The sequence below is a fragment of the Dromaius novaehollandiae genome, chromosome 1, assembly GCF_036370855.1.
Source record: "Dromaius novaehollandiae isolate bDroNov1 chromosome 1, bDroNov1.hap1, whole genome shotgun sequence".
Taxonomy (NCBI): Eukaryota; Metazoa; Chordata; class Aves; order Casuariiformes; family Dromaiidae; genus Dromaius; species Dromaius novaehollandiae.
Window position 1 is genome coordinate 50153410 of NC_088098.1, and position 23773 is coordinate 50177182.

The 23773-nt window shown below is 45.5% G+C and overlaps 2 protein-coding genes across 4 annotated transcripts; both read left to right on the plus strand.

Annotated features, from left to right (window-relative positions):
• The first annotated feature begins 450 nt into the window (after positions 1 to 450).
• Positions 451 to 6985, plus strand: MGP (matrix Gla protein). The gene is made up of 5 exons (XM_026117055.2): positions 451 to 598; positions 3292 to 3431; positions 4404 to 4439; positions 5630 to 5705; positions 6611 to 6985. Exons 2-5 carry the CDS (start codon positions 3371 to 3373, stop codon positions 6744 to 6746), a joined length of 309 nt encoding a protein of 102 aa, XP_025972840.1. The 5' UTR covers positions 451 to 598; positions 3292 to 3370; the 3' UTR covers positions 6747 to 6985.
• Positions 6986 to 19156: 12171 nt separating this feature from the next.
• Positions 19157 to 23738, plus strand: ART4 (ADP-ribosyltransferase 4 (inactive) (Dombrock blood group)). 3 transcript variants are annotated; one of them, XM_026117079.2, is made up of 3 exons: positions 19157 to 19700; positions 21361 to 22087; positions 22908 to 23738. In XM_026117079.2, exons 1-3 carry the CDS (start codon positions 19611 to 19613, stop codon positions 22997 to 22999), a joined length of 909 nt encoding a protein of 302 aa, XP_025972864.1. In that variant the 5' UTR covers positions 19157 to 19610; the 3' UTR covers positions 23000 to 23738. The 3 variants fall into 3 exon arrangements, with proteins under 3 accessions (XP_025972864.1, XP_025972866.1, XP_025972865.1); XM_026117081.2 differs by having other exon boundaries at positions 21361 to 21668; XM_026117080.2 differs by lacking the exon at positions 19157 to 19700 and adding an exon at positions 21064 to 21274.
• Positions 23739 to 23773: the final 35 nt, after the last annotated feature.

Below are 23773 nucleotides of genomic sequence, written 5' to 3' on the forward strand. Positions count from 1 at the left end.
ACCACTGCCTCCAAAAGCAGAGACCATTGTCCTCGTGAGTTTTCAGTCTGATATGAGCCTGCTATTAGAAGGGGTGACCAGCCAGTCACAAAAGGAGCATGAAGGGAGACGGGAGAAGGACTCCTGACCTCCGTTACTCACCGTGGAAAAAAGCAGGTGCCCCGGTCAGCAGCACAATTCTGAGTCAGAGCGTGGCTGTGGGAGGACGGGGCTGAGGAGATGCGAGACTGGCTCCAACGGGAGAGACTGAGCTCATTCTTGAAGCCTCTGCCCACTCACCGTGTCCTGGCCTGGGCACAGAAAAGCAGCCTGGATGTAGCTGTGACCCCTTCGTTCCCTGGTGTCTGCTCTTGTGCTCTCTTCTCTCTCTTGGCTCAGTTTCTTGAGGTTTTTGGTTTCCTGGCCAAGGGCAGAAGGTGTTTTCAATAGAGAAGGTGGTAGCCTAGGGGTGGATCGAGAGTGGGAGACAGGAGAGGGGAGGAGTCACCAATCAATGCTAATAAATAAAAGGCCCCTCTTCTTCAGTCCAGGGTACAGGACGCTGGGAGAACTGCCCCCTCAGACAAGAGCTGCCGGCTGACAGGGAAGCGACTGCTCAGTGAGTATGCAGGGACCGCCCTGCTTTTCCTGGATGACTGCTAGTTATTAATGCCTTGCTGGTGCTTTACAGCTGCAAAATGTTAAGTGTTGTTGCTATGGTGTGTGTAACATTGTGATTCTCCACTCCAGTAGGAGACAGGTCAGAGGGCTGCTTTTCTGATCTCCCCATTACCTGTGGGACTGTGGAAATCTCCTTGGCATTTGCAGGCAATTCATCTTAGCTCCTTTTTCTGCAGTCTAACCAGTGGATGCTGTTAGAAAGCAGGGGGATTTGGCTCGCAGTGCTGTGTGGTGTGTTACTTCTGGGGTAGCACGTGGACCCCGCAGAGAGGGCATGGGCTGGAAAAGCATGGAGGGCAGGGGGAGTCGAAAGGTGGCAAAACTTCACAAGGGAAAGGAGAGTTGTTGGTAAAGGGCTGTGCAGCCTGCATGTTCGTATGTCCTTTGGAAAATACATTGCCTCTGCAGTGAAAAATGAAACATTTGAGTTAAAGCAGTGTTTGTGGCAGTTCTGGTGTGGTGATGGCAGGGGGTGCTCCAGGCATTCTGGGATTAGTGAGTCATCTGACATGGGAGCAGGGTCTTCCAGGGAGCAGAGGGCTCTGTACTGAGTGAAGATAGGTAAGTAAAGAGGGTTTGGCCAGAAAGACTGAATTTCCCACTGTGCAGCCCCACCTTCACTCCAAAGTACTACCAGCATCTTCCTCCCTGTGCCCCACAGCTTTTCCTCCCAGATTTCCCCTCCTGCCTCCACCTTAAACCTCCCTTTCTTGGCAGCTTCTATGAGCTGTGAGAGTGAACAAGATATTCAGGAAACCCATAAAATCCACATTCAACACAATAATCCCAAAACCTTGGACTCCAAGGAATCCAAACAATCCCAGAGCAGAGAATTCCCTTAAAGAGACCGGAGTGGCAGGGCACAGAAGGACAGCAGAAGAGTCTCAATTTTCCTATGATCCTGTGACTACAGCAGGCCTCTGTTTTTTGCTGCAGGACAACCTTGTGTTCCTCCTCATCTTAGGCTATGCACCGAATGGCCAGGATATGGATGGTACAGGGGGCACTGGTGGTGTGGGACTGAGCCTCTCTCCACATGGAGATAATGGGGAAGAAAAGCAACCCTTTCTCATTGGCCTGAAGTTGAAGGACCTGCTCATCTCCGCTCCCAGTGATCACAGGCCATAGGCAAAGACTGAGTTTGGCATTGAAAAGGAAGGCTGTAAAGCCCAGGGTAGTCTTGTCCTACTCAAGACTTTCACTCTCTGCTGGGGAAGTGTTAGGCTCTGGCTGGCTGGACCTGTAGCTCTTTGCTGTGTCATACGCAGTGCAACTCCCAGACTGGCCTCTGCAGGTGCCCGCTTCAGAAGTGAGTGACAACACAGTGCTGTCTTGGGGGGAATGGCCTGGAGGAGTCTGCACCCATCCAGTCAGTGAAAAATCCTGCCACCTGTATGTGGATAGGGACTTGCAGACTGGTGGGTGAGCAGTCCATGTGCACATGGACAAAACACGTAGTCACCACAGCCTGACTCATACATAGCAATGACTACTGTGCCCTGCGCTCATATGTATGCAGTTTGCAAAGTCTCAGACCCACTGCCACCGTGGTGAGGCACTGGGTATGTGCCCTTCCCTCCCTCACTTGCCTAGTGATGTCCATACTCCAGCTAAGTCTCAGCAGGGAGGCCCATCCCTGCAGCTCCTTCTTTCCTCTTTCATTCCTCCCTACTATGCCACAGAGCTGGGAAAAGGGAACTCCCACCTTTTGTCTATCACTGCCGACCATAATATTGGTCCCAGACAAGCTAGCTTTTTGGGTGCTAGCAGATGAGGTAGTGCTCCCAGAGCCTGCTGGCATATGAGAAGCTTTGCATTTATATCTGACTTGAGTACCTAGTGGCGCAAGGACTGTTACTGCTGGACTAAGAAGTCAGCAGGTCTGAGAAATGTGGTTTCCTCTGCTTCCAACAAAGTGTTGTCCCTTAGGTTGGAAAAGCAGTGTAGGGGCAGTACCACAGTGAGGACTTGCAGAGACAGCATTCTGGGTGCTGCTGTGGTCTGAATGCAAAAATCCCTTCAGCAGAAGGGATCTTTATAGGTTGCTGCTTATCAGTACTGGAATGGTAAAGCAGGAGGTGGGAAGGGACAGCAGGTCTGAAGTCCTCCTCCGACTCTGGCAGGCTTGGAGTGCAGTGGGGGCCAACTGGAGGGAGGGGAACTGAGTCAGGAAGAAACATTCCAGGGCTTATTCTCCATGGCTCCATCGGCAAAGCTGACAGAACAGACTGGGCTTTGTGTATCCAGACACAGGATGGCAAGGGCAAAGAGGGCAGATCAGAGGAAAAATTAGAAAGGCAAACATGTACATTTAGGATAAGCACAGGCCCCTCCCTGCGGGCCCTCGGCAGCCACTTGAATTCCTTCCACTTGTGGAGGCCAGCTTTTCTGAACGTGTAGTGTTAGTGACATACTTGTCTTTGAGTTATGGTCCCCAGCCCTGAACTGAGAGAGGAAGGGGGCATGCCCCCTCCTTCTTGAAATCTGATTCAGTCTGCTAATAGAGGGTGTTTTGTAACAGCTCCATAAAGAGTGTGTACCAGCCAGCCATCACCTTCCCCAGGCTCTTTCATGGGTTGACCCCTCCCTGGCTCTGTTTTCATAATAAACATTCCAGTGCTAATTTTGCAGGCGGCCCAGGATCTCCGGCTGCCTCAGTGGGAAGAAAGTGAGAGACACAGCGTGAGAGGTTCCTCTCTGCACTCGCACAATGCGCACTCTCATTGTCCTTACACTCCTGGCTTTCCTGGTGATGGCTGCTACTTGCTATGGTAGGTGACCTCTCTTACTGTGTGGGGTGATAAATCCAAAGTTGCAGACACCTTTGGGTCTGTTCAGATATTTTTCCTTTGCCTTCGTTTTTTCTTTCCCCTTATCTTGATCTCTTGCCTGCTTTCCTGCCCTTGTTTCAAACCCTCCTAGTTCTGCTCCAGAGCTCAGTCAGCTCCAGTCATCGCAGCTGGCAGGCTGGGATGCTTCAGCCCCTTATTCGCTGTTCCAGCTCACTCTGCAGACTCCATCTCTTTCTGCCCCTCTGTTGTCTGGACCATGTAAGAGGAGGTAGAAGAGACTAAATCATTTCTGTTGTGGTCATTATAATGTGTGACTACCTTGCAGTAGGTAGGAGGTTGGAGAACACAGCTGATCACCAGGACAATATAAAAGGGGGAGTCATGGAGGGGTGCACAGGAGGTGTTCTGGGTGTGACTCTACCAAAGGCTATTTTCTAAGGCTCTTTCAATTACTAGCCTACTGCACTCCAAATTGTGGCTTTTTCCTTGTAAATGGGGAGAATTCCTCTTCTCCTTTTAGAATATTTGCCCCTCTTTTTTGTCATGCACATAGTTCCATACAGATGGAATTGGATTGCTGTTTCATGCAAGAGTCAAAGACATTTCACTGTGCATAAGCACATACCCAGGCTTTGAAGATAAGCAGGTATCATATCCATTGTAGCGATGGGAACATGAGGATAAAGCAATGTGCTTGAGAATCACACACTAGAAGACCAAGTATGAGCCTTGAAGGCCTGGATAAGATATTAGGTAGCTCTGTTTTACACTCCTGAATACCCTCCATGCCTGACATATACACTAGGTCACCCTGATTATCCCTTTCTCTTCCTTTTAAACAGGTACCTTAAAACCTGTTGTGTGGGTGTTCTATGGATCTTTGGTGTGTGAAAGACTGTGTATCCCATGAATACATTGTCTTACTGCATGTTTTACTCTTTCTTTCCCCAGAGTCCCATGAGAGTGTGGAATCCCACGAGTATCTCTGTAAGAGACCGCTTTCCTATTTTCTTTAATTCAAAGTGTGCTACGGACATCTCCTAGCTCATTTCCTTATACTTTACTGTGGGGATTAAATAGGGAGAACCACCCAGCCCAGGGAAATTGATTATTTTGGATGATAGAGTTTGAGGATGAACAGAAAAAGAGCACAAAAAAGACTTTACACAGTTGGGCACAAGCGTATACCACTGTGTCTTGCAAAGCAGGATAATGAGAATGGGAAAACAAACAGCGATGAGCTTAGATCCCAGCTTCATGCACCTAAAACAGGTGAAGGGACACCAGAGAAACACATTATCCAAAAAGCTCTGGGCTGAGTGTGGAAAGAGGTACCACAGAGGCGAGTGACATGATTTGTACTTCACCAAGGACCTAGAGAATTTTACTGCCCAGTGCCCTGGAGGAAGCACATGGGATGGGTGGGCAGGAAGGTTCCTTGTTCTTGAAGAGAGAGTTAGTGATACAGGGGAGGCATGACAGAGTGGAGAGTCTCACTTTGGAATGAGCAAAGACCTACAGAGGTGAGAGAATAGGTCAATCAAAATTAAAAAGAAATTTGTCATCCTGGAAAAGAACTTCACAAAGCAGCTAGTCAGAAGCACAAATGCTCAGGTGGAAGTCAACGCCAAAGACATCCACAGACCCCTGAACTCTGTAACAAGACCATGTTGTCTCTCAAAAAAATAAAAGTGACCTGCAGGCACTGCAGTCCAAAATTGTTGCACAGACCTTTGCTCAGTGACCGCCTAACATTGGAGGAAGAGAAACTCATTCAGTCCCTTCCTCTTTTTACTTGCAAGTTCACATTGATGCGAATTCTCCTCAGTGTGCCCAGATCTCCTGTGATCTAACTAGCTTGGCACATACTTCTTGTCCAAACTCCGCTCAGTCAGAGGGGCTGTGGCAGTAAACTCACAGTAGCTTTTCCCTGGGTAGCTTGAGTAACAGTAGAGCAAAAGTAGTGTATACACTTCCACACAGGCTGCACGAGCCAGAGGAGGAAGCCTGTGCATCAACTAGCTGGGACGGACAAGAGGGAATATTAAAATGTCCTAGGTTTCACTGTGCATGGGAAGGTGGACAAGGAGGCTGTCAGAAAGGTGGGAGCTGATCTTTGTGAAAATTTGGCCTAGCCCAAGTATCAATGTACTCTGAACAATCCCTTGCCTTCTCAGATCCCTTCCTCAACAGGCAAAGGGCCAACGACTTCATGCAACCTGGTATGAGACTACAAGCCATCTCTCAGGAGAGGTACGTTATTGTCTCAAGGTACTAAGGATGAGAGGTGGGAGAGATCTCTCCTATTCAAGCACAGGCTGGTACCCATGGAGGAAGCCATGGCAACTTCCTTGAAGCCTCTGCTCCTCTCTCAGTTTGAGGTGCTAGTTCTCCCCAAACCTAGGAGAACACAGAATGTGATTAGCGGAGAGTGAGTCCTTGAATTTGAGGATGTGTTCTGTGCTGAGGGGACTCTGCTTGATTCATCTGAATGAAGCACCAACAGAATGAGAGGGAATCAGTGTGAGATTGCCAGAAAGGAAGATCAGTTTGAGATCTGGTTCCAGCCTTCAGATCACATGCAGAATTTGCACGACCTTTTCTAAATCACAGGGCCATCTGTAAGCCTCCTTGCCCCATCTATAAAATGCAGGTACAGGTAGTTTCCTACCTCATGCGGGGCTTGTGAAAATAAAAGCTGAGGTGCACAAATTGTCTCCTAGAGAGGTCTTGAGCATCCCCTCTCGGCAGTTCCAAATGGCCCCTCCATAAGACATTTCAGTTCTTTGCTACACATGTGACTTTGGGAAGGAGACAGGCTGGAGACAGCTGGAGAGGCAGAACCAGCCCTTCCACACCAGCAGCTTCCTGCTGAGAGCACTGAAGGCACTGATGGCAGCTGGCAATTGCCTCCAAGGCATGGACCACAACACTCCCACCACCATCCTATTGAGCCCTGATGTAAAAGGTTACCCGAGGGGACAAAAAGCTCCTGGTTTAGTCACATCACTCCCTGTGGTGTGGGGAATACAGAAGCTGGTGCACCCTAACCTCGGTAGCTGGATGACACATGAAACTGGAGACAGATCTTGGTGGGGGGTTGTGGGGCACATATTGAAGATGACAGCACTTATCCCTCTTCTCCCCCCTGTTTGCAGGATCAGGGAACGTACCAAGACCCCCTGGGAACGTCAGAGGGAGATCTGTGAGAACTATCCAGGCTGTGACCCACGCGCTAACTATGGCTATGCTTCTGCTTACAGGCAGTATTTTGGGAGGAGGAGGACTAAGTAAAGGAAGACTTGTCTCCACCCTGGGGCCTGGAGCCCTAGGTATCCTCCCAGAAAAAGCAATGGCTCTGAGATATATTCAGTTGCTTGTTTCCCTGTATGTTAACCTGCCTGCTGCTTCACTTACATGTAGCCATGGATTCTTGCATTCTCTATTGATTAGTGCTGAGCTGACGTAGCAGAGATCAGAGCGAGTTCAGGATGTGGGTGTTTGCTGCACAATAAATTGCTGGTTTGATACTATCTTCTCATGAGTCACTGTATTTTCGGGGGGGGGGGGGGGATTTTCCATGAAGAAGCTGAGTTTCTGTAGCATAGAATCTGGTGTGAATTATGGGAAAAAAAAGTGACTACCTGGGAATCACAAGAGCTTGAAAGGATCTATGAACTTTATGCTCCAGGGTCCAAAACTGACTTCTTTTAGATGTCTCTGCCAAATTTCATTTCCCAAACTTAAGCCATCTTAAACTGGCAGTGTTCAGAAGATGGGGTGAGATGCACTTTTTGAAAATGAAACTTGTAACATCTTTCCTCAGTTTTGCAAAAAATTCAGAAGGTGCCTGTTTAATCTTAAAAACAAAATTAGAGCCAAAGTTAGTGGCAGAAAAAGCCTCTAAATTGCATCTTGCCCATCCAGGTACCTGTTGGTCCTGATGTAGGGTGATCCTGTGTAAAGGAGCTCCTGGTCTGGATTTTATTCCTACTTCCTTTGGAATCCCCTTTTACACCCTTGTTTCCACTTGGAATAATTCCAGGCAACTTAGTGTTAACCCTTTACTTTGAAATACTATTTGGATTTTTTTTTTTTTATTCTTCAGCTAAAATCAAGATTGCAGGTGTATATTCTCCTTGGTTCAGTGCCTTGCTCTTGCTGAAGTTGGAAAGTCAGCTTGAGGCCAAAATATCCCTTCTTATACTCTAGCTGTCTCCTTTTGTATCATCCCAAGCCCATGAGGGAGAAGAAGACCTGAGAACTGAAGCCTCAGCAAGGAAAGGGACAAAACAAGGACTCTGAGAGGGCAAATACACTCTTGCTCTGCTAGGAGGTAGTGTGGCTGCGGCAGCCCTGCAGGAGGAAGGGCCACTGGTGGTGGTGAGGGGTTGAAAGGAGGTCACGGGGCTCCAGGTTGTAAATAAATAAAAGAAACCCACAGTGTTTGACAAGCCAAAGTTAAGTCACCTGGAACAATTTTATTTCACTGTTCATACCTCATACAAAATCAAGATATGGCTTGATCCTCCTCACAGGTCGCCAAGCATGGGCCCCTTGAGGAGAGAGTGTGGCTACTGTTGGGTTGTCACCAGCATCAGCCCCAGAGCACCTCACAGAGTCTGTCCCGAGGCAACAGGCACCAGTGCTCATGTGTAGGAGAATTAAATACCGCTCCCAGCTGATCAGCAACCACAGCTGTTTGGATACCCCTTGGAGTGGGGTGTGTGGAAGACATGAAATCTTCTGTATCGGCTCACCACAGCATGTTTCAATATTCACATCTCCAGGTTCCTCAGGGACCTACAGAGTATAGAAGTGGGAAAGATTCATGGCACACTATCAAAGGCTATGAGACAAAATATCAAATTGTTGACTATTCTGTGAAATTAAGCCTAGAGCTAAACCTACCTCCCACATTAGAAAGACACATTTTCTTCAGAAATGTGCTGCAAGGCTTTACCAGCTTTGGAGATGAGCTTTTGGAAAGAAATGTGATTTATTTGTTGAAAACTCTTCTGATATGAAACTCCAGACTAACAGTTTCTAAAATCTGTCCAAAAGAAAAAGTGAGTGAGAAGTGAGTTTAAGGGGAGGAGAAGCAATATGGATTAGGTATATTCCCACCCTCAGTTTTTCTGCATGTTCCTGAGTAGGCGAATTGTGGGATTACCAATCAGAGCAAAACTTTCATACCCTGAAGTCAACAGGTCTGCAGTGACTGGGTCTGACACAGTAACACTACCAAAACTGAAGATGTAGGGTTTGTGCTGTCTGCGTTTGTGTCCAGGAATATCTGGCAAATCTAATCTCTGGTTTATCAGTATTAATAATGAATAATACCGGAGATTTCAGTGGGATTTCATTAATGTAAGCAATAACCAAATATATCTAAGAGATTACATGTTGATCAGAAAGCTTGGGAAAGACTATGAAGAGAAGCAAGGCTGTCTGGATCACTGGAATTGCACATTTACATTCTTTTAAGCTTTCTTGTGGAAGTGTGATTTTCCTAGAATTCCTATTATTTTTATTTATTTATTTTTAAATCGTTATTCTTTAAGACACTTTTGCTGGAAGTTGCCAGTGTATATATTCAGTCTCTCCCAGACTGCAGAAAAGTTTTACAGATTTTTTTTTTTTATCCTGAAATTTCTCTAAGTTAAAAGACAGTGTTTCTAAGGATTGGCAGAATACCCAATGGTTCTGACTGTCCTTGGAAACCCTTTGAGCTCTAACACTGCAACCCTCAGATTCCTCCCTGTTGTCTGTTCCCGATTTCACTCCTCCTCGCAGTGCCCCACATGGACCTCTTAACCTACTGGAATAACTACAGCCACCCAAGACCAGAAGAATAAAACATCTCTACAGTCTCAGAGTTTATTTGGTTTTGAGACACGAGAGGCCAAACTAATAACCTCCAAACTAGAAAGCTTTCCAGGAAGAAAAAAAAAAGAACATCCCTCCTCCCCTAAAAAAAATAAAATAAAAAAACAAAAACACCCCCATAACTACCAAAGCTCACAAGAATGTAAAAATCTCAGCTCTCCAAAGCAGTTTGTTGAAACTGTCTGAAGTGAAAATCCACTGTGTGTTTATCCTATACAAACCATTTCAAGGGCTTGTTTTTTCTTTAGAGGGATGCGTGAAGTTGGGTGCGGAAAGAGCATCAACATCAGGTTCAGTCTCATTTGATTTTCTATACAAGAGAGTCCCACAACGCCAAAGGAACTGCTCCACCTCAGGTTGTGTTAGTCTCTCCCATGGCCTTTCTGCAAGAAGCTTAATGACTTTCATGTTTATAATAAAGCTGTTTTTTTTCATCCTAGTTGTTTTTCTTCAACAGTCCCATTCAAAAATTCACATAAAATCTCCTGGAAATGTCATGAGCCTTGAGATGGATGTCAAAATGGCTGCCAGGGCCAGACATCTCCTGGCCCAAATGACAGGCTTTGTTTTATAGCCCAGATGCAGGAACGCAAGCCAGAGCCCTGATCTCTCCAGATGATCACAGGATGTAAACTGCTGCCTGCAAGCAAGCTCCAGAGAACCCTGTTAGCCTCCAGGAAAGCTCCGAGGCTGGAGAGAGCAGCTGAGCCAAAGATGATGAGTCTGCTGGCACCACTGATCTTGGCTCTGGTCCTGGCAGCGCTCTGCTGTTGTGAAAAAGGTAAAGGACCTAGGATGCTCTCCAGAAGTGTCACTGAGCCCTGTGGCTTGTAGGGAGCCTCCCTCTGATCCGCAGAGACCCACAGCTTGGGGGTAGGCAGCGCGCAGCGGGTCGTTGCACAGCTTGAGATCTTTTGCTTGACTGGTTACATTACACAAGCATAAATAAGATGGGGCTTGGGGATATCCAGCCTTATCTCTTACTGAGCACATTCTTCTACCAGTCAAAACCCCCCCCAAACCCCTAACTAAACAAATTGCACCACTGAACTGCAGCAGAGATTTCTGACATCTTGACATATTTAAACATTAAACTAGTTTAGCATTTAGGTAAACTGGCAAAGGTATGTTGGATGCTTGATTTTGAGTATGAGGGCTGAGCTGCAGGGTAGAGCTGTGTTGACCACAGAGAGGTATTTTTTACCTGACAGCATTGGAATGCTGTAGGATCACAGAGATAGGCACTCAGTCAGGCCTTCACCTGCTGAAAAATGCAGGATGTAGAGAATTTCTGGAGGGGAAAAAAATCCTATTGGATCGTTTAAAAAATTGGAGGTCATCCCATTGAAATAAGAACACATCACATATGAAGGTGATTTAACCATAGTGACTTTATGATCAAGAAATAGCAATGTAGTGGCAGCTCTATAGCTAATGTAGAGAGTGGGAAAGGGGGAAAGACCAGAAACAGTAAGTGTTTTCCTTTTGCAGCAGGAAAAGCTGAGCAAGAAAGTGCTTTGTGTTTGCCTATATTGGGTTTGTTCTTTCTAGAGTTAAATTTAATTTGCTCACTGGCATCAGATATTTCATGATTCAATACTGGCAAATATATTTTGCTTGATCTGTGTTTTCCTTCTGTCAGAGTCTTCCACTCATTCTCTCAGTCTTGACTACTCAGCTTTTTTTAGCTATTGTTATGTTCTGGATTGCTTAATAGTCTTGGAGTAATTTTTAATTTTTTTTTTTAAATCCAAGGAATGTATAAGTTGCTTAAAAACAGAACTAGACACAACTTTTCTCACATAAAGTTTTTGTTTAAGCACAGTTTGGTTTTTTTTTGGTCCCTGAAATCCTCTTTCCCCCCAAAATACCTTCACACTAAATACCTGAAGACTTGTGTGGAGCTGACTCTGTTCAAGAAAAAGTCATAGGTGAAATAGCAGAGGGTGGGAAAGCCAAGATGAGGAGGAGACCTACCATTTCTCTTAGAGGACACTTTCCTTGCGTGTTTGCAGTGAGCGTTAAGGGTTACAGTTACGACCGAATACAGAAATAAAGTGTACAGATTCCTCTTGGGAGGGCTGGTAAGCCATGTACCTCAACCTTGGGCCACGAAGCTGTGAAGGTAGCACTGTTCCTAATTTTAGGCCCTATTTCTCTTCCCTATCAATAGCTTGTGATTTTTCCCTAGAGAGAAGGAAACTCCTTTTCCAAAGATAGAGGAGATGCTCAGCCATCACCAGGTTCTGTCCAAATTTGGGGTTTTGCCTAATTTGTCCCATAGTTCTAACTAGCAAGGGTAGGGAGGGAGAAGGAGCTTCATTTTCTTTATCCAGCTTCCACAGTGCTTACATGGTCATTGTGTCACTTAACCCTGCACAGAGGAAGTTGAAACTAAACAAATCGAGGCATAATGGGTGAATTTTTCTGATTCTGGGTGATTAGATTCTGGGTGTTATTAAAATCCTGTTTGGGAGGTACAGGTCTTCTGGGAAAGGCAGGGAGCTGGACCCATCCAGTAAGCAGAGGGATCCTGTCATGGGGTGGAGCAGGGGAGCAGGACTCACAACCTAACTCCTCTCCATCTGTCTGTTTGTCTGTCTTCCAGATTCTAAAGACCCCTCAGGATCTCCCAGTGCTGCCAGTGAGTATATTGTTGTGATTGTCCCTCAGCTGAACGCTACTGCATCTACCTCCCTTTTTCCCTTTACTAGGTTTAAGGGACAAACAAGAGCCATGCTGAGTCCCTCCATCTGCTCACCCTTTTCTTCGTCAATACTGCAGTTGGCTGGAGCGCCTGTAGCAGAGGGGCTGGCTTTCACAAGCTGTTGGAGTAGGAGACACAAGGGAGGTCAGGCTTCCGGCATGGGCAATGCAGCATTGCACCAGATGTGCCAGTGCTGCAGCCAGCACCTCCACAACACTTAAGCAGCCCCAAGGAGAGACACGAGCCCTGTGGATTGTTGGCAGCTGGACACATCTAACCTCCATGAAACAGGGAGATGTGAATAAAACAACACGGCCCATCTCTTGTCTTCTCTGAGCAAGCCTCAGAAACCGATGCAAAGTGGTCGTGTCCCCAGGGCAAGAAGACATGTTTAGCCTCGCAAGGATGCTGGTGCTGGAGAGATTGCTGTGGGATGCATTAGTGTTTCAGGGGAGTGCAATGCTAAGAGGAAACTTCAGGCAGTGATTTGTCTCACAGAGAAGCATTATGCTCCCAAGAAAGGCAAGTCTTTGGCTAGGAAATTCCTTCTGTCAAGAACATGGTGAGGCTCTTCTCATTCCCCAGCCATGTCATGTCTCACATAAGGAGATCCCACCTCAGATTTCCCGGCCGCTGGGTCTAAATTATGCCTGTTTATAGAGCAGCACCTGCCCCAGGGCCTCCAGGCACTGGCCTTTTGGACCCACTTAGCAGCCAGCCTGGTGTGCAGGATCACAGAGCAGAAAGGTTTGGTGCCACACTGCAGCAGGCTGTGACATCCCTGCCAAATAAGCATATCCCTTGGCTACTCCCTAGGGTTGCAGTCCCTCCTCTGTCAGGTTGCCTGGGACATGAGGACTTGCATGCCTTGGGGTGTCCACAGCAAGCTGATCCTGGCAGAAATCTGCATGGAAAATCCCCCTTGTTCATTCCCCTGTCACTCTCCTTCCTCACACCTTAAGGGATAACATTGCTGCTGGGGAGTATGAAAGCCAGTATTTCTCTAGTGAGCCAATCCAAGCATAGATTGGGATAGAGGAAAGAAAAACAAAAAGGGTTTTTATGGGAAAGGAGGTGATTTCTGACAGGTCATTAACTGGCAGTTTCTGTTCGGCCAGCACTTTGATCCTGACCAAAAGCGAGCTTGCTAGTGAGGCGTGTCCTCACATGGGGCACCTCCCATCTGCCAAGCAGAAACATGGTCAGACAGCCCAGGATGATGAGTGAAAGACACAAAACTCACCTTCTCCCACAGGGACATCCACAGGCGTGGGTCTTAGAAACTGAATTCCCCCAATGACAGTGGTAGTTGGCCAGTGTCTCAGTCAAAACATATTGGTATGCAGCTGCCTGTGTTGCCATTATTCTGGTGTGCGTGCACACTTCTGCTGGTGTGGGTCTATCTCATGGAGAGAGGTTGTGCTGTGCTGAAACCTGGCTAGGGTGGGGTGAAGTCATTCTTCATGCCATTTTGTGGGGAGGGCTCCGCGGCACTCCTCTGTGTGTGCAAGCACAGATCCAAGGGGGGAATAAGCAACTTCTGCTCACACAGTGCATTAGTGGAGCCCAGGCGAGAATGCTGCCGTGGCCGAAAGACCTCTCACTTTCAAGCACTCTCCAATGCCTGAACACCAGGATTTTTGCACCTCACAGGCATATTTCTCCCCAGGTGATATTTACTCTCTTTATTTTATACTCTCCATCTTTCATGGAACTCTACACATACAGATACCAATATTTTATTTCCATGTGCAGCCTGTTGCTTATGGTTCATTGGAGGCATTCGGAAGGCCTGGTCATTAGTATCCCACGTCACGATCAGTCTGAGTCAGAATACAGAAAGGAAGCCAAGACCCTGAAGTCAGGGAGAGAGAATGCCATTCTCTTCAGATTTGCGCAAGGTTTCATTTTCTCCTTATTTGTCTTTCATGCTGTCATGACTCTGCACATTTGCTATGGACTCAGGTCATGCTAAGCAACAAGGGAATGGAGTTTATGGTGGAAAGAGAACTTGCTCCATGTAGCCATTCAGGCTGGGGTGAGGAGGGAGCCCAACTGTTGGGCTTCAAGTAGACAGAGTGGTAGGGAGAGGTGCACAGGGAATTAGGATGGCCATCTGCTTGCAAAGAGAGCAAACGGTCATCTTCAGAGACCAGATTGGTCCAATTTGTATAGACCAATGCCCTGCATCACTAACCTGCTGTGTTCTCTCTTGGTAGGCATCAAGATTAAAAGGGAAGTTGCCAATGCCTTTGTGAGAAGGCAGAAGAGATCCGCCGTGCCTGCATGGTAACAACTCATGAGTCAGGCCGAGGGCTGGACCCTGGATTTGTTGTAAAGAGGAGGTGGGAAGGTGATAGGACATGACAAGGCATTCGTTTGTTTTATACTTATGTTATTATCTTCAAGCACAGAAGCAAAAAGGCTTAGGAAATACTTCTTGTTAGATAAATGGTTCTTTCTCCATAAATATCCCTTGGCGAGCTCATAGCTGCAGTCTGTTATTCCTCCCAGGTAGGAAGACGGTACTAACTGCTTGAGCAAGCTATTGGAACAGCAGGATACAAGTTAGAAGCTGCTCTAACCTGCATGGACATCAAAGCCAAACTCCAGCAGAGTATCACAGAGCCTTGGTCATTGCCTATAGCTCCCTACAAGGGAAGCAGAGCTTTATTGCAGGAATGAGGTCAGATCTGAATGGCTATTCTTTCTGAAGCTACATATCCTACCAGGAATAGGTCCATCCATGCAGAAATCCTAGATATAAAGATTTGGAGAAATATTAGGTATACAGATTTGGCGAAATTTCAGAAATTTCTATTCAATCCATCTTTGGACTAGAGGGATGATGTCATTTTTCAATGATATGAAATTGAGAGGCCTCATTCATAAGGAAGAGGATCAGAGTATTGTAGCAGAGGAACTAAGTGATGTTGAAACCTAGAATGATAAAAGCAAGCTGAAACTCAGTAGTACTGAATGTACTGCTCTTCAGGGGGGCATCACAAAAGTAGCTTCTGCTATAAGCATCAATTAGGAAGGACTGAGGTAGAGAGAGACCTTGGTGCATTATTTGAACATGAGGTAGGGTTAGTCCAGCAATGTAGATGGAACAAATGGAATTTGAGGGTGATCCAAGGTATTTCCACTACAGAAATAAAGTAGCAATGCATGAGATACTGGGTGGACTTCTCCTGCAGTAATGCGTACAGTCTTCAAGAAAGATTAACTCAGCCTGGAACAGAAGTTGAGAAGGGCATCCAGAGTGAGCAGCTGAGACTGAAAGAGTTGAGTTTGTCTAGTCTAGCAAAATAAAACTGTGAGGCGACAGAAGTGCAGACGATGAGAGGAAACTGTTTTAGCTAGAGGAAATAGTGGCTAATGGGAAAATGAGCAGAAACTGGGCACGAATAAAGGTAAGCAGGAAATAAGAAAAAGGGTCCTAGACAGCTGGAAAATGGGGTTGGAAACAGTCTATAGTTTAAGAAGAAGGGGGAAAAATTTAACTGTTTTGTTAAAGTCTCAAGAGAAATTGCTTTAAGTTGGGTTCAGTTCCAACTTTCCCCAGCATTAGCCAAGGAGATCTATTCCCATGTTTGAGGTGTTGAACTCACTATGAGAAGTCCTCTGCTGTGGGCATGCTGGGGCATGCTGAGGAATCACTCTTCTGGTGGTAGCCAAGGGTGTGAAACCTATCCAACTGCATCAACTGAATCTGTGGAACAACATCTCTCTCTTTGTCTACTTCAGGTTTGCTGAGAATTACAAAAGCCCAACGGAGCCGATGTGTGAGCGTTGTAAAAACTATCCTCCCTATTGCTCGCTCTCTTGCCAAATGGGATTTTCCATGGCCTACTGCTATTACTTTGGGAGATACTAAGGATGGGACAGTCACTTCCCTCATCTGGCTTGGGACCACTCTGAACCACCCAGAAGAAAGACATTTGTGGGTGGGAAGGAAGAGGTATAGACTGCGGCCTTCTTCAATTCTGTCCCTTAGCCAACAGGAACACCAAGGCAAACATTATCCCACTTGCCTAGCAAGAATGTTTCTCTTCAGTAGTCTTTTGTGGTATTTTGAGCTTCACTAGAGATGGCTGATTCTGTCTTACCTCCTTTCTTTTGAATCCCCGGGATGCTTTATGTGAAAAAAATAGTGATTCCTCTCAAGAAACTCAATGTATGCCTTAGAAACATAGCAAGGCTTTTTGTCCTCTTCCAAAAATGCAGGGGGATTGTAGAAGAATGCCACAACATGTATAAATGTGATGGATCTGATTCTGAGGTACTCACTTGGAAGATGGGGGGACTGCTATCTCCTGGTATGAATGACAAGGAAAGCTCAGTACCTTCAGATGGAATGATTACCCTAAATATGTGCCAGTGTATGATCATTTTGTAAGGATGGAAGTAAGGATTTTGTAAGGATTACACAGCCAGAAATCAGATTCTGGTATACTCTTCTGATTATTCTATTACAAAATTTGCCTGTATAGCAACAACAGATCAACGCTGAAAGATGTGTTTGAGGAGTCTATTTAGCCGAGCCCTTCCATTTGTATGCTACATTCAGTGACTGTAAAAAGTGAATTGAAAATCTCTTGTTTTTGCTAGAATTTATTTTTGGTGAAACTGATCTGCCTAAACAAAACAAAAAAATCTGTCCTTTGGTGACACTTTTTACTATTAAAAGTGCCACAACAGCTCCAAAAAAGCAAAGAAAAAAAACAATAGACTTTGTGAAATAAACAAAAAAAAAAATATTCAGTTCAAGGATGGGTCGAAGCTGGGTCAGCATTTGCTCTATCTCTGGTCTCTATATATATCTCCTTTTCTCTGTGTACTACTTCATTCTGTCTCTCTGTATGAATATTATGCATTAGTAACTTTCTGAAAAGTGTCCTTTAACATCCTGTATTAGCTTTCATGCTCTGAGAGGTAGATGGAGGGTGCCATCTCAAAGGGCAGGGACTGCTGAGCCTCAAGAGACTGAGGAAGAGTGACTCTCTGGCTGCATGTCAGCTGGTACAGCCATTCTCAGCTGTTGATTGTAATAAATACTGCTTATGTAAAGCAGGTCAGTGTGCTGCTTGTCTCTGTTCCTCTATACAACTTTTATCTGCGGTTATAGAGAGGTCTCAAATAGAAAGCCTGCTCTTGTGAGCCCTGAAGAGCAGGATCCAGCTGCGTGAACCTTGATTCTCCCTTCCTGTGCCCGGGTGTGAATCAGAACTGACTACACTGTAACTCAAGGCATGATCCTAGTAAACAGTGAGGGAGAGGTAGGACAGACTTTCCCTGATTCACCATCTACTGAGTTCAGCATTTGTCTGAAAGATCCTCCCCTGAAGTAAGGGCATAGGGTAAGTCCACACAGATGGCTGCAGGCATAAGCATGAACAGCCCACATTTGGCAAGCTGCTGTGACTTAAACTGGGTATACTGACATTACAGCAAGGAGAAAACAGATAATAAGTACCTCTGTTTGTCTTGGTCAAATACCTAGGACTGGTTCTTCCATTGGCATAAACTGATGGGGCTTCACCGACCACAGCAAAACCCTCCTCTGAATGCCTTCTAGTAAAAATGGACAAAGTGCTCATTGAAAGCAGTGAAAATTTTGTTGGGAAAAGTACTAGAGAGATTAGCGAGACCTTAGTATTTTCTGTACTAACAAGTTATTGGGGTTTTTTTTGGTATGGTTTTGTTTGGTAAAATAGAAACTCAAACTTCCTGTCTATATTTGCATTCTCCTGTTAGTTTTACATTTTTCTCTCCCTTTTGGTAAATAGTTTTTGGAGAGAAGATGCATGCTCAGGCCTTGATCATGTACTCTGCTATGTGCCATCAGATCTTTGTATGTGCTGAAGTCGCTGAAGTCATTACAGCCTTTGGGGATCTGAGTCCGTAAAACAGATTGCAAATTTACTTCTCGGATGGAGAAGCTCAATTTTCACCTGGTCAGTGTAGATTTAGGCACCACTACAAATACTCTGCTGCCATCTTATGGCCATTGAGGTTATCTCCATGACACAATAAACCACGTTGAATTTTAAGTGTTTGAAAATGCAAATCCAGTAGCCTTTTGTCCTCATTCACTTCATACTAAAACATATGCTAAGACACTACAAGGCAAAAAGAGGCAAGGATATAAGCTGCAGCTGAATAATATGTAAATGGACTGATAAGAAATCTGCAACTCTAGAGGAGTTGCTCACCCTGACTGTTCAAATGCCCACCAGACCCCATCACAGTTTAGGTCTTTTTTATCTTTATAGGAATGGGGGGAGGTGCCTCTCATAAGTTCATAACCCCTTCTCCAGACTCAATTTTACTTGTCAAAAAAATGCTTTCTGAAATATAGCCTGAGATGATGGGGCAATTCCAAGAAGAAGTAGATAGGCTGCATTTATCACTTTCTGTCCTTCATGTCACCATCTCATATCACCAGTGGCTGCAGATATTGTCACTCATTCAGCATCTGCTGGTTCAGTGTCACACAATGTGTTGAGAGTGATCCAATACGACACCTTTATCCCCTCCTTCACCATATTTCAGTGATATTCAGCAAATGCCCTCTGTACACAGAATCCAATCAGTGGCACAGATGCCTACTTATCCCAGAGAATCAAGCCATGACCACAGGTATCCCTACTCTGCTAGCCAAAGCACCACCCTTGATTGCCTCCTCAATCTCTCTGACCAACCTATCACCAGACTGCAGTGAGAAGTGGACTTGCCTTCCCTGTACAGTCAGAATTAGGCCTTGACACCTCCTCTTGGCTCTTTTTCCAGGCAGAAGAGTGGTCAGAGGCCAGGGGCTTTAATAGGTGAGTAACTCACTGCCCTTTAATTGGGTGACTGCAAAGCAGCTAGTAGAAAGACACTCATATTGAATGTACCCATGTAAGCAATTCTAAAAGGTGACAGTCTGCAGTGGCATAAGAACAGGATTGGCATCAAATTATTAGAAACCAGCAGGACCTAAGGAGGAGAGGGACAGTTATGTTATCTCTGCTTCCAGATGGGATCCCAACCCACTGTGTGTCTCTGTGTGGGCTTTATCAGACCTCCACACTTCTTTAGCAGGGCTTTTTAAACTCTTGACCAGAGACTGTTCTCTACCTCATCTTGTCATATAACTCCTCAGGAGAGAACTGCCTTGGGGAAGAGACTTTTCCAAGACATGGGTTTCTTCCTTTCTTCTATTTGTTTGATTTGGATAGATAGGCAAAAAGAAAAACAAGAAGATGAAATACCTTGGAATTAAGAGAATTATCAAGGTGAAGGGCATATGCACCAGCTAGAACTGGAGTGAACGAACAACTCAGGACATTTCAGTGCACCCATACCTTTCTTACGAATTGTGGGAACACTTCCACCAGTACCTTGTCCATTTGGTTTATGATTTCTGGTTTGCTCTAAGAATCTGGCGAATGATCTTTGCTTGAAGATTCCTCACTCAAACCTGAGTGCAAATTCCAAACTGCAGAATTTTCCAGTTCAAGAACAAAGAGAAAGAAACGGAGATAAATGATATCTACTTATGCTGAGACAGCTCAATGTTCTTTACAGTGTCTTGGGTGGACTCAAGGATGTCAGCACATCTGCTGGCCGGCCTCCTGTTGCTGATCTTCTCCTTGCAAAGGCTGGTGAGAGCGGGAAACATTGTACTTTATCTAAAATGGCAAAATTGCTCAGGAAGTTACTGATTCAAAGCCTACTGAAATAAATCCCATGTTTTTCTCTATAAAACATGGTCTTTAAGGAGCTATGGGTTAGGCTTAAAGGGAGAAGTGTTCTGCTTTCAATTGCTCTATTCTATTTCTTACCTGCCCTAATTTCTTTCAACTACACGATTGTAAATTTCTCTTGTTTGGAGCCAGATGGTTTGCCAGGGTATGTTTGTGATTAGATCTCATGGAAGTGTTCCTCTCCTTTTCCAGACTGTTTCAGCTGAGGCTCTGACAACAGCAGTCTGTTGTTGGATGAGATAGTGACCATATTGCTCTATTCCTTGCGACTGCTTTAGAATTGTCCCTCAGAGTAATTAAGGTATCGTGGACAGCAAACTGAATCCGTGCATAGTTTATGGGCCAGTTTACTAATTTCAGAGGCCAAGAAAGATATTGATTTGGGTTATGTGACCAGGGTGAATATCTGAGATGAAGTGAACATCTACTCATCGTATCCAGCTAAATATCAACTAATTGATTATAATATTTGACTATAGTCTACTAAGACATCAAAAAGCAAAAAGAACAATCTAATGATGTCATCACATGCACTATTTCTTAGGTCTTATTAGAGAAGATTTTTATTAAATAGAAATGCTAGAAATATAACTAGTTGTGTCATTTTGCAGACGGAATATATTAGAAGTTATTTTCCTGTTACACCACTCGGTTGCATAAATCCTTACTCATGTGCTTAATGTTTATTGACATGACAAATACACCGGCCTCACTGAGACAAGCCAGATGAAGAAAAGTTTTAACATAGTGCTACTATACCGTCTTACTGAACACACTCTGGAGACACAATATGTCCAAGAGGTATAACAAGGCAGAAAGAAGAAATTCACCCCCGAGATATGTTCAGGCTGCACTGCCCCCTAGCATATTGATTTGCTTATTCTTTCCCTCTTCAAAACCACTTACTAATCATGAGTGGAGTACAGAAATAAATGCACCATAGGTCTGTCCTAAAGCCCCTATCCTCTTGCCCATTTTACTCCAGGAAAGAGGGGAGATATTGAAAGCATAGCTAAACTTGACTACTAAGGGCATAGCACAGAGTCTGATCCCATCAGAACCAAGATGAAACATTGCCTGTAGATTTCCAGCAGTATATCTGAGCATTTGGTTTAACAGAATGCAATGTTCCTCATAAATTTTGTCCTCTCTGTATCCGATGCCATGGAATGCAGTGGAGGTACTCTCTACAGATCTGAGCTTGACTTACCCTACCGTTTTCTGTGTGTCCAGAACCTGGGGGAACTCTGCATTGTTTCCTAGACCTTGCCAGCTGGTATATCTATACTGCCGCAAACTCTGCTGAAGCTTTTAATGCCACTGATTCTCATAAAATGAGGACTCTGGCATCCTGACTGCTACTTGCCTGCCATGAGGTTTGGACAACAGCCTGAGAATGGTCAAGAAGGGCTTGTCAGAGATGCCTACCTGCTGTGCTTGCTCTGCCAATAGTGACAAAGAGCAGAAAGAGGGTAGGGAAAAACCTGGCTTTCATCCACAGAGACTCACAAAAAGTTCACACTTCTGATGTTAATCGTGGTTTGCTTTCATGTTGTAGGCTATGTCCCAACACATGATGGATATGGCTCTGCATTCCTACGATGACCAGTATCTGGGGTGCAGAGAGCAGATGATGGAAGAACTGGAGCGAGGAGACTATTTCCAAAAGGAAATAGCTGCTAACAAGAACTATTTGAGCCTCTGGAAGAAGGCTCAGGAGGCTTTGTTAAAGAGCCCAGTAGGTCTTCTGAGGGACATGCATGAGAGCCATGCCATAGTCCTCATGGCTTACACCATGAACTCCTCCCTGCACTCCCAGCTGAACTGGGCCACATCTATTGCTGGAAGCTCTCCAGAACACTACAGGTACAACTTCAGTTTCAAATATTTTCACTTCTACCTAACGACTGCCATCCAGATAATGAAGCAATGGCAGAGCAGCAAGGAGAGGATGGGGAAACATAAGTGCTACCGGGTACACAGGGGTGTAAAAGACTTATATATCAAGGCCATGGTAGGCAGCAAAGTGAGATTTGGCCGTTTCACCTCCACCTCTCGCCTCTGGAAAGAAGCACAGAAGTTTGGGAATGAAACTTTGTTCACTGTGATAACTTGCCTGGGAGCACCTGTGCAAGGCTTTTCTCACTACATGTCTGAGAAGGAAGTCCTCATTCCCCCTTACGAGATATTCCTTGTCAAAAACTTCTCTCAGACACAGCAGGGTAACCGGCTGCATCTGCATTCTGTGGGGAACTACAGCAAGTACCACTGCCAGCTCTTGGAAGGTATTGTATATAGGCCTATGTGCAGGGGGAATGAAGGACTATATGGCCTCAAGTACCCTAAGCAGCCCTCACCAGCTGCACCTACACGGGACGTCACTCAAGTCTAGACTGATAGCTTGCTCAGTGTTTCCTACCAGAGCACCCTAGGACCCATATGCACCAATTTTCACCGGTTTGTTGTGGAACTTGGGAACACCCCACAGCTCACTAAATATGAATCCACCTGATACACAATAGGTCTCACGGTCTTTGCAGCCTCCACCTATCCCATCTACCACTGCAAGGATCTCATAGGTCCCATGCCTCGGGGTCCCTAGCATCCCTATTGCAAGGGCAGATGAGATTTACAGGCAGCTTGAATTCAGATATTATTCTGGTGTTTTGCAAGACTGCCACATTTCAGGCCTCAGGACTATGCTGAGCTTTGGTCCACTGATACCCTGGCAAGCTCAGGTACAGGCTAGACAAACCCACTGCTGCTTTAGCCTTGTTCTCTCTCCTGTGGCAGAAGGAAGTCTTGAGAAGTATCCTTTGGCAAAGCGCACACAGTGAGTTTCCAGGTGACAGAAGTAACTCCTCTGTGCTGGAAGAGCTCACTGGGTCTTTCCCAGCACCCTGTCCTTCATTCAGTTCACCACTAATACAGGACTCTTGCTTTTGTCTCTTTGGACAATAGCAACCTTTGAGCACAAAACAGTCATTCAGGAATGAGAGCTTTAGCCTAGATCTACAAAATAGTAGGTAGACTGTGCTAGCAAGTACAGGAGGTATTAGACAGCCAAAAAAGGTCTAAATGGCTGCTTTCTTGACTCTCTTTCAGCTTCAAGAAGCAAGAACAGTGGTTTCACTGCCCCTGCCTCTGCCATTCTTCCTAGCATCATTGGAGTTTTCTTGTGCTTGGCCAGGCAGTGACTGATGCTCTGGCTACATCCACATATATACACTTGAATAGCAAGCAAGAAAAGTTCACAGTGTATCAGCCACCAGAGTTACTGCTGTTACAGAAGGTTCAATGCTTCCTTTGCCTTCAGCTGCAACTCTCTAGCTGAGACTGGAACATTCAGCCCAGTTCATCAAAATGGGCATTCCCTGGATACATTCAGGCAGGAGGACAACTGGTGGCCTGCATGAAGAGTAGGGCAGTGTCTGCCTTCACTGTAGCTTGTCCCTCAGGCATTCAGGAAAGACACACATGGACTTTGAACTCTTCACAGATCTCTTAGTAACTTTGTTTTTAGCACAAGAGAGTGTCTGGCTGCATGACGGAAAAGGCCTTACAGTGGTAGACTCTAGTTGGTAAATGTGCAGCGTTGCCTATCTCCTTTGCATGCAGGCTCCCAGGAGACAGCTAAGTCTGTGGCTGCAGTACAGTAGCCTTCCCACTATCATGACCCCCTGCACCAAAGCCAGCTGATATCTCCCATCTCAAGCTGACTGCCTGCATCTGGCACATGGTGGACAGAAGCATAAAGTTGCCCTGAGACACAGATCTAGTAGCAGAGACTTGTCAGGCCTGCCTTCAGCTTTCATGTTTGGCTGTAGCATTTCTTTTGCAAAACTCAGGCAGATGCTGTGTTCACGACAGTCCTCTGGTGGCTGATGAATACATGCTGGCCATTTCACACTGAAATAAAGGAAAGCCTGTGGAGCCCACTGCTGTCTTAGCGATTGTTGGATGTGACTGAG

What these genes read in the sequence shown, in the direction of transcription:
- ART4 (XM_026117079.2), top strand. Translation starts at nt 19,611, where the DNA reads ATGTTCTTTACAGTGTCTTGGGTGGACTCAAGGATGTCAGCACATCTG. An exon ending in TCTTCTCCTTGCAAAGGCTG is followed by an intron (nt 19,701 to 21,360) that starts GTGAGAGCGGGA and finishes TTCATGTTGTAG; the next exon opens with GCTATGTCCCAACACATGAT. An exon ending in CCACTGCCAGCTCTTGGAAG is followed by an intron (nt 22,088 to 22,907) that starts GTATTGTATATA and finishes ACTCTCTTTCAG; the next exon opens with CTTCAAGAAGCAAGAACAGT.
- MGP (XM_026117055.2), top strand. Translation starts at nt 3,371, where the DNA reads ATGCGCACTCTCATTGTCCTTACACTCCTGGCTTTCCTGGTGATGGCT. An exon ending in GGAATCCCACGAGTATCTCT is followed by an intron (nt 4,440 to 5,629) that starts GTAAGAGACCGC and finishes TTGCCTTCTCAG; the next exon opens with ATCCCTTCCTCAACAGGCAA. An exon ending in CAAGCCATCTCTCAGGAGAG is followed by an intron (nt 5,706 to 6,610) that starts GTACGTTATTGT and finishes CCCTGTTTGCAG; the next exon opens with GATCAGGGAACGTACCAAGA.